The 9,513-nt window shown below is 33.5% G+C and overlaps 1 protein-coding gene across 1 annotated transcript; it reads left to right on the forward strand.

Annotated features, from left to right (window-relative positions):
* Positions 1 to 6,757: 6,757 nt before the first annotated feature.
* On the forward strand, positions 6,758 to 8,998 carry LOC149157710 (alpha-amylase-like). Its single transcript, XM_089435973.1, has 4 exons — positions 6,758 to 7,319; positions 7,458 to 7,590; positions 7,754 to 8,562; positions 8,655 to 8,998. Exons 1-4 carry the CDS (start codon positions 7,107 to 7,109, stop codon positions 8,925 to 8,927), a joined length of 1,428 nt encoding a protein of 475 aa, XP_089292099.1. The 5' UTR covers positions 6,758 to 7,106; the 3' UTR covers positions 8,928 to 8,998.
* Positions 8,999 to 9,513: the final 515 nt, after the last annotated feature.

The following is a 9,513-nucleotide window of genomic DNA, read 5'->3' on the forward strand; positions in this document are numbered from 1 at the left end:
ACCAAGGAACTTTGAAATAGTGAATTTATAATATTCAAGCATCATTAACTTAGTTCCCTTCTACTTTATATCATAAATTGTATTGAATAAATTAATGGATATATTTTTGTCATGCCTATTAATTTTCCATATCACAAATATATATCATGAGAATGTGACATGTTACTTCATATTACAATCATTGTCATGATTTTATTTGTTATATTCCAAGGGATGAAGGCATGATTAGGTGCCCCTCTATTTTAGTTTATGAAATATATACTTAGTAGTCTTTCACTTGTTTATTTCACTCTAAAAATACAACACATCAAATTCTATAAGTTGCAAAGACTATCTACATGCACTAGCTTATTTATTAATATATCTAGATAGAGCTTACTAGAAAAACTTGTTTTTGTGTGATAGGAAAGGATAATAAATTTAGTACATTTGAGGGTACCCCGTATGGCATGAGGACTAACTTAAAGGCATAGAGTGGAATAAAAGGCATTTTTACATATTATTCCCAAGTACTAAACACCTCTTTGAGAGAGGGAACAACCTAAAGGACAACACATGGTATAAATTTATCCCTTTTCTAATGATTAGTTACCAATCCTAGAAGCACTTAGGTTCAAAACTCAAGTGATTTGATATCATATATGATAGCCCAACTTGACACAAGCAATTTGGGTGGGTTGTTACTTTGGGAAACATAACTCAAATATTTTGACCAAGAAGAAATAAACTAGTACCCATTCAATATTATTCTTAGTTGCGATCAACATGTTCATTATAATCACTAAAACTAGTTAAATAACAATAAAAATAATCATTAGTTAGACTTGTTATATATTTTTTCCAAATACCTTGTTGAATAATAGACCACCATTGCAAACTAACCTTCACTGACTAAGAAATGAATTGTTGGAGAAACACGCACCAAAGCTGTCCTTTTCTCCCAATCAATAGAAAACCAAAGGGAATTGGTGATGCCCCTCATGAAGGGAGTCAACTCAATGAAGAAAATTAACTAGGCGCATTTAACCAAAAAGCTAGTTGAGCATAGAAGAATAGGTGAAAATTCATAGAGTAATATCATAAGAACATCAACTAACTATATCCCACTAAATGTTGAAGAGAATTTAGGATAAACAAAACCTTCTTGTAGGGATTGGATTGGATCATAAATCAACACACTTTCGTCATAGTACCACAACATCTCTACTAATAGAGTTCTTCAACCAAGTAAATAAAATGGAAAGCATATTTCACATAGGATTGATTACTCCCAATCTCATATACCCACCTAAATAGGATTATTAAATGTGTTACATAGAAAATAATGCTTCTTTCTTCTCTATCAAAATTTGCCTCACACCTTTCTCTCACTAGCACAACAGAAGCAATGTTTCTTCTTTTCCCAACTAATCCCCCTACATATGGTCATTAGGAATCATAAATAGGTTTTCATATTAAAATTAGGTTTGAAATAAATTTACATAGGCCATATGAAGGTGACTTACCAATTCTCATCACAACCCTTTTGGGTTGCCAACCCTAATTTCAATTTAGGAGAATAATATTATCCAAAACAAGAATTCATTACATTTACTCCATCATGAGGCACTTGAAGTCCCTTATGCTTTGATCATCCACATCAAGCTAAAGTCCTTTCCCTAGGTCTAAGTCCATAATAATTTATAAAATAATCATATGCTTTCTCCTAGAATTTGGCCTAACTTAGTGTATATATCAAAACTTATACTTATGTGATTAATGTTAGTATTCACAAAACATAAATTCCTAATGACAATTTTTAGGTTTCTCCTTACATCTGACCTTTGTCAGTGTGGATCTTGAACCTAGTAATTAATTACTCAACATATCATTCCATACACAATATAATAATTTAATAAAATAAGTTCATAATGCATATAATCTATTCATAAGAAAGGTATGAAAAATAAGTGGTGTCCAAGAGGGGGATTACATGTATATGTAGTGATCATCAACTTATGCCATAAGTTAATACTCAAAGTTAGCTATAACAAGCAAGAAATTTAAAGTAAATGGGATTTTTTCAATAATTTCATTTAATCCTCAAGTATAAGAAGGGAACTACCAACTGGTTGGCTACTTTATTATCAAGAATTTTGGCACCCAAAATCGTAGCTTTGAGAGCCATTGTGCACATAGAGTCATTCACCCTTAAAGCACATGAAGAAGAGTATATTAGGGATCAGGACCTCAAGGAAGTATATACAAATCTACAAAGCATCATGTCAAATGAAGGTAATGAGAATGTTTACCATCTTTAAGTTGGATTGCTCTATAAGATGGGAAAGTTAGAAATGCCAAAAGAAGAAAGAGCACAATTATTGTTGCAAGATGCATGAAGTATTTAGGTTTATCTAAGGTTGTATATTGTGTTGTACTAACGAGCATCAAAGTAAGAGGTAATGTGGGCTATGTAATCCAATTCTAGGCGACCTAAAAGGAAATAGAAATGTATATCTATAGAACTTCTTGGGGTTTGTTGAGGATAAGAAAAGGGCATGATTACTTCTATTGTTATTCAGTGGGTTTAATAGCATCTGTGTTTTAGTGGTTTGTAAGAAAACCAACAAAGGATGATGAGTAAAAAAATTAATCTTTGAAATGATTTGGGTGCACATTGGGATATTAAGGAGCATGTCTCTCATAGAGATATTGGATTTCTTAATACATTAGGGGCTTCATTGAGGGATGGCGAGAAATAAAATTGAAAAGATGTGCAACTTTCCATACCCTAATGGATGCAAGGAGGATATATATGGTGAAAATGACTCATTAAACTTTTGAATATACAATCATAAGCATCCAAGGACTTTGAAAGAAAATTTGATTTTTATTCAATGCCCCTATAATAGGGATATCTACACATCCACCGATAAGGCTTTCTTAAAAAAATTATTTGAATATTTATAGCCATACTTTTTAGACATTGTGTCTAGGAATTTTCAAGTAACGTAGTCATGAGCCTTGAGTTATGCACTCAAGAATGAAATGTTGATTGACAAGATTAGGTCTATACACTTATAGATTAAAAAGAAAATAAATATATAATAAGAATAATACAGATCTAGCCATCATCAACATAGGACTTAAAATAATTGAAAAGTAGGAGATAAACTTTGGTTCCAAATGAATAAGGAAAGGAAGCAATGTTTGAGAAATAAATTAAAGAATTGAAATATTGGAGGAGGCAGGGATCAAAATTTATAAACATAGTCATCTATTCTTAATTAAATATTGAGAGATCAAAAGCATGCCAAAATGGTGAGGGATACTCAAAAAATGGATTTATGTATTTGTTATATCTCTTCATTGGTGATATGTAATGGGGAAGACATAATTGGGTACTTGTATGGAGCAACTAGGTCTAGATCTTGAAAGCTAAGCGAACGAATAATAACTAAAAATTATCCATTTACAGGCCATAGAATTGGAATTTATGGTCTTAGATTTCAGTGCATATTTCATGGAGGCATTTAGGTATTTATAAGGTTGAGATATTCATCTTAAAATATGAGCACCCCAAACAATTTTTTTATGAGAAATTTATACCCTTACAAGTTAATCATCAACTAGTCTTACAAGTCCATGTGAAAACCACATGAATGAACCTTGCTTCACCCATGTTGAGTCAATAATGTATGTAAGTCACTAGATAAGTCTAGAAACATTAAGAAATTCCCAACCCCCAATATTGACAACTAAAAACAAGTGTTAAACTTGTTGAAATATGGGAAATGTGTTTAACTCCTATTGTAGTGATTTGATGTTTCACAAGAAACAACCAAATTGAATAAATATATATCATAATACAAGAGAAATAACAATATGTAGGGGATTGTAGCATACGATAAAGTTGTATAGCTCCACGATGGGCTTGGTGATCTCTATATTTTTCATTTTCATTTCTAACTTATAAGAGAAATGACATAGTCCTTCCATTGTTAGAGTTCTTAATCATATTGAATCTCTCAATAATAATATAATAATATTATGTTTCATGATGTTCCATTAGATATCTTTAGAGTTATTAATTTTTTTATTTTACTATAATTTTAAAAATCTCCCAAATATATTATTTTTTCCATCTAAATATAAAATAAAAAATTTAAAAATTATATATTATAAAATTAGTAGTATTACTATACATTCAGTTAATACACTTCATTCTTATCAAATGTCTTTTTAAGCATGGTGATAATATTTATTAAATCAAGATATGTGCCTAGATCACGACTTGTACAACAAGTGAGTACAATGAAAATCCTTTGAAACCAAATATACTTTTAAGCTCACAATGATCTTTATTCTTAGTATCTATTAGTTGTTTTATTATCATAAAGGACATAGGTTCTTTGGATGTGTAGATTCTCCAAAAGACCTATAGATACAAAAAAACAAATTACTTTGCATATCCAACGCGCTATTAAAGAATAGTTGTGAGGGAAGGAGTATCATTTCTCATTGGGACTCTTGTGTCCAAGTTTACACCTTTGTTAGTGAGGTCATCTCTACCATAATTTTTCATTCTTGACACATGAAAGAACTTAATAGTAGAGAAGGCTAGTTTCAAATTCCTGATTTGATCAATCATGCTTCACAACTTACAATACTTAGGAAAATATCCATGAACAAGGTGATGGATAGCCGACTATGAATTTCCTACCACCACCAAATCTTCGATGTTTTCTTCTTTAGCCAGAAGGAGCCCTTGAAGTGATCCATATGTCTTTGCTACATTATTTGCGTAATTATCTAACCCCCAAGTGTACTGAATTTCAATTTTTCCATCTAAATTGGGAATAACCCCTCTCACTCCTGTCACCCTGCCATTCTTACAATTCCAACACATTCTACTAAATTAAAAATAAAAATAAAACTAGAAATTATACTTTGAAAAATAGCCAAAACATAAAAAAAAAAAAACAAACAAAAAAACAGAAACAAAAAAAAAAAAAAAAAACATGATTATCCAACTTAGTTATTATCGATTTTTCATGGATATAGAAAAGTGACAAGCCTCATATATTAGCAAAATATTGATGCTATATCCCTAAAAAAAAAAAAAAAAAAACATGATTATCTAATTTAGTTATTATCCACTTTTCATGGAGATTGAAAAATGATAAACTGCATAACTTTGGGAAAAAAAAAAAAAAAAAAAAATCTTTCACAAGAACAATATTGTTGATACTATCAGCATCCGTCATATGGCTTAGGAAATTTAATTTGGGTGGGGAGGATTATATTCATTTCTCCCAACCATGCAAGATAACCCTAATTGACAACAAAATATAATTGTCCATAAGTGAGTATGTTTTGTTAATAACATTGATTATTAAGCACCATATCTATTTTGGAATAGGGCTTTCAAAATTTTAATTTAATTATTAATAATTATACTGGATGGTAGAGATTTAACCTCCACCTAATATTCTAAAATATTTATAGGTATATACAAATCAAATGTTGAGATTTATCTCCAAAGTAGTTATGTTCATTTTCCCCTTTTAATAAAATTGATTAATGAAAAAAATTGTCATATGAATAAGTGTCGCATGAAGTGAGTTATGGTTTTTTGGGCATGGGGTATTGATAAGTCATGGTATTGGTCAATAGTATTGTAAATGAACATATTTGTAAATTAAGAATCTCCATGGTAAAGTGAATGTAAGTGTCCATGATTAAGAATCTTGTTTCACTTAGTCTTTGGGCAATTTCTATTTTTTTATTTTTTAAAATACACTTTTGAATGCATAAATGGATCTTTGCAAATTACTTATATTTTTAAAAATATGGACCAAATTTTGAACAAAATTGACTAGAAAATAATGATCACAAAAGCCTCATTTCTTTTATTAGTTAGACTACTCCTTTTTTAACCTAAGGGTATCTAAGTAGTTAAAATCACTGGCACATCAACCCTTAGCATCATTGAACTTTTTTCCCATGGAGTTTCAAACCCTTGATCTTTACACCACAAAGTGCCTTAACAAAACATCATTCGTCATCTACATGTGGTATATATATATAGTAATAATAATTAAAAAGTTTTTATTTAATTAATTTTTGTATTTTTTAATTTTAATAATGTGATATGTAACATGGTATTATTATGGATTGTTATCTATTCACATTTATTAGTCATTAAATTTATGGGTAGTTTAATTAATAGACTAAATGACCCTTTTCTATATATATTTTTTTTTGTTAATTTTGTTCAAAATTCTGGAAAAATTATTAAGGAATGATCAAATTTAAGTTATTTAATTTGCAAAGTTCAAATCTGAACTTTTTTAAAATGTTGAATCTATTTTTAGATTTAATAATATATTTTAAATATTAAATAATAAAAAATCATAATCTTATTTTAAATTTTATTAGGAAATTTCAATAAAAATAACTATTTCATTTATTAATTAAATTATATGGCTAAATTTCAACATATAATAAGTAGACTGCTCATTATAATATTACTGTGCTATTATTTTATATTTATATTACTGTGCTAGTTTTATCGGAATTGGATTTTCTTATATAGAGATGTGTATGAAAGTAGGAGACAGCTAAAACGAAAAATATTCAATGGCCTGTATGCAGATACAGGGATATATATGTGGACGAGAAATGAAAGGAAAAGAGTTATATATTGTCTTGGAAAAGTCGTATAACAAAGCCTCAAAAAGAGGAAAGGAATCATATATTCGAACAAAGCCAATCCACGCAGAGTTGATTTGACATAGCCATCCATTCTGATAGCGATCTCAATTATAGGTTCACACTCTAATTTCTGTCCAGTGGTTTGTTATTTTTTATAGTTGATTTATGGCTTGAGGAGCTGTGTGATTTTTATGTTTGATCTATAACTTGAGATGAGTTTGATCCTGAGTCGCTTGAAATGAGTTTGATCCTGAGTCGCTTCAGTGAGGAGGCTTACCATTTTATCCTCAATCCCTTTACTAAAAAAGGTCCATCCTCATCCCTTTATTAATGAGGCCCATTCTCACACCTCTGTACTAGTGAGACTTGACCACAAAACTCTCACATATGAGAAAAGCAGAACGGTTTGCATGTTGTGTATTGTGATTTCCTTATATAATTGGAGTGAGATGAACAAAGCAGAGCAGATTAGAATGGACAGATTTGGTTGGGTATGTTTGTTGTTATGGTCCTCCTGCATCATAATCAAAGCGTCCTCGCCTGCACAAGCACAAACTACAACGCTAATATCAACAGTTTCCAAGTTGTCGAAAACCGATCCTCTGAATACCCTGTTACTTCAGGTCAAATCACATCCATTCTTTCATTCATGAATTGTTAGGCAGGATTGATGTTAATGTCACTGATGCGTATTTAGATATGCAACTGATATGGTTTTTGTTGGACTGGAAATGATGGCCTCCATAATTTAACCTTCCCAGGGTTTCAATTGGGAATCTTCCAAGAGTTCTTCTTCTTGGTATAACGTATTGAAGGGGATTGTAGACGATGCAGCGGAGGCGGGCATAACGGACGTCTGGTTTCCGCCGCCCTCACAATCCGTCGCCCCTGAAGGTATGTATGTATATGGATTTGGTGGGTTTCGTGTTTTTTGGAGGTAACTTTTGGGTTTATTCAAAGAGCGCAAAAGCCCATCAAGCAGATCAGAGTTTTGATGGAAGTATGATGAAATTTCCAAATTCCAGTCGTAATCTGTTTGTGTTTTGTTGTGAATTAGGTTATTTGCCAGGGAAGCTCTATGATTTAGACTCATCCAAATACGGGAGCGAGCAACAACTAAAGGATGCCGTGAATGCATTCCACCAAAAGGGAATTAGAACGGTGGGCGACATCGTCATAAACCATCGGTGCGGGACGAAGCGGGACGATAAAGGGTACTGGTGCGTGTTCGAGGGCGGTACAGCGGACGGGCGTCTGGACTGGGGACCCTGGGCGGTCACTGTGCCGGACAAACCATACCCTTGCGGTTCTGGCAACGCCGATACAGGCGCCGACTACGTTGCAGCCCCGGACGTGGACCACACCAATCCGAAGATACAGCAAGATTTGTGGGAGTGGATGAATTGGCTCAAGTCCAATGTGGGGTTTGACGGGTGGAGGTTCGACTTCGCCAAGGGCTACGCCGGAAATCTGCTGGGCGCCTATATTCAAAACACCAGCCCCAAATTCGCAGTTGGGGAGGTGTGGGACGATATGGCTTATGGCTCCGACGGCCGCCTTGCCTACGACCAGAATGCCCATCGCCAGAGACTGGTCGACTGGGTGCACTCCACGGGTGACCGAGCAGCGGCCTTTGATTTTACTACCAAAGGGATCCTGCAGGAGGCGGTGAAGTCCAGTGAGCTGTGGCGCCTAATAGATTCCAACGGGAAACCAACTGGCATGATCGGGGTTTTACCCCATCAGGCGGTCACCTTTATAGACAATCACGACACCGGGTCCACCCAGAACATGTGGCCTTTCCCCTCCGACAAACTGCTGCAGGGCTACGCCTATATTCTCACCCACCCCGGCATTCCCACCATTGTAATCATTTTCTATATTCGTTTATTCGGTTTTCCTGCAACTAATTAAGGTGGATATTTAATCAATTGATAGCGTTGTTTTTTTATATGCAGTTTTATGACCATTTCGTGGACGGTAATTTGAAAAGCGAAATTCAAAACCTGATGGCCATACGCAAGAGAAATAACATAAACGCTAACAGCAATTGCAGAATTATAACTGCGGAGGGCGACCTGTACATGGCTGCTATTGACGAAAATATTGTGATGAAGATCGGGTCGAGGTATGATGTGGGAAACCTGGCCCCGCCTGCTCCACAATTCCGCATCGTCGCTTCTGGGAACGACTATTGCGTGTGGGAAAGGAACAGCTCCTCCGCTGAATGAGCGCCATCAGTAGCCCAGCAGTTTTGATGGATTTAACTGTTTTATATAATCTCTTATGTTACATTTCCATATGCCGCTCTTTATCTGGTTTCTCATATTGTATGTACATGACTGTATATGGTCTCTTTATCTGGTTTCTCATATTGTATGTACATGAGCATGATATTTAACTGATCTTATGTTACATTTCCATATGCCGCTCTTTATCTGGTTTCTCATATTGTATGTACATGACTGTATATGGTCTCTTTATCTGGTTTCTCATATTGTATGTACATGACTGTATATGGTCTCTTTATTGGGATTGGCTGAATAAGCAATCTGGCTTTTCTGGTGATTTTAGCAAATTGCTATAATGTAAATAGTCTATCTAATTAATACAAATAATTCCTTTGCTATGATGTAAATGGTCCATCTGATTAATATAAATATAACTTTTTCATAAATATAACTTCTTCCTGCTGAAAAACAAAAGCCCAGCAGCAATTATAGCTTCTTGTAAAAGGCTGAATATAACCTTTTCATGCTGAAAAACAAAGCCCCAACAGCAATCATAGCTTTTTGGAAAAGGCTGAATAGAATAATC

This window comes from Pinus tabuliformis, chromosome 5_2 (genome assembly GCF_031772625.1).
Source record: "Pinus tabuliformis cultivar Carrire ecotype Pingquan chromosome 5_2, CPIR1, whole genome shotgun sequence".
Lineage (NCBI taxonomy): Eukaryota > Viridiplantae > Streptophyta > Pinopsida > Pinales > Pinaceae > Pinus > Pinus tabuliformis.

Excerpts from the sequence above, each read along its gene's own strand:
- LOC149157710 (XM_089435973.1), top strand. The coding sequence starts at position 7,107 with ATGTTGTGTATTGTGATTTCCTTATATAATTGGAGTGAGATGAACAAA. Across the intron at positions 7,591-7,753 it reads ACAATCCGTCGCCCCTGAAG|GTTATTTGCCAGGGAAGCTC; the intron begins GTATGTATGTAT and ends GTTGTGAATTAG. Across the intron at positions 8,563-8,654 it reads ACCCCGGCATTCCCACCATT|TTTTATGACCATTTCGTGGA; the intron begins GTAATCATTTTC and ends TTTTATATGCAG.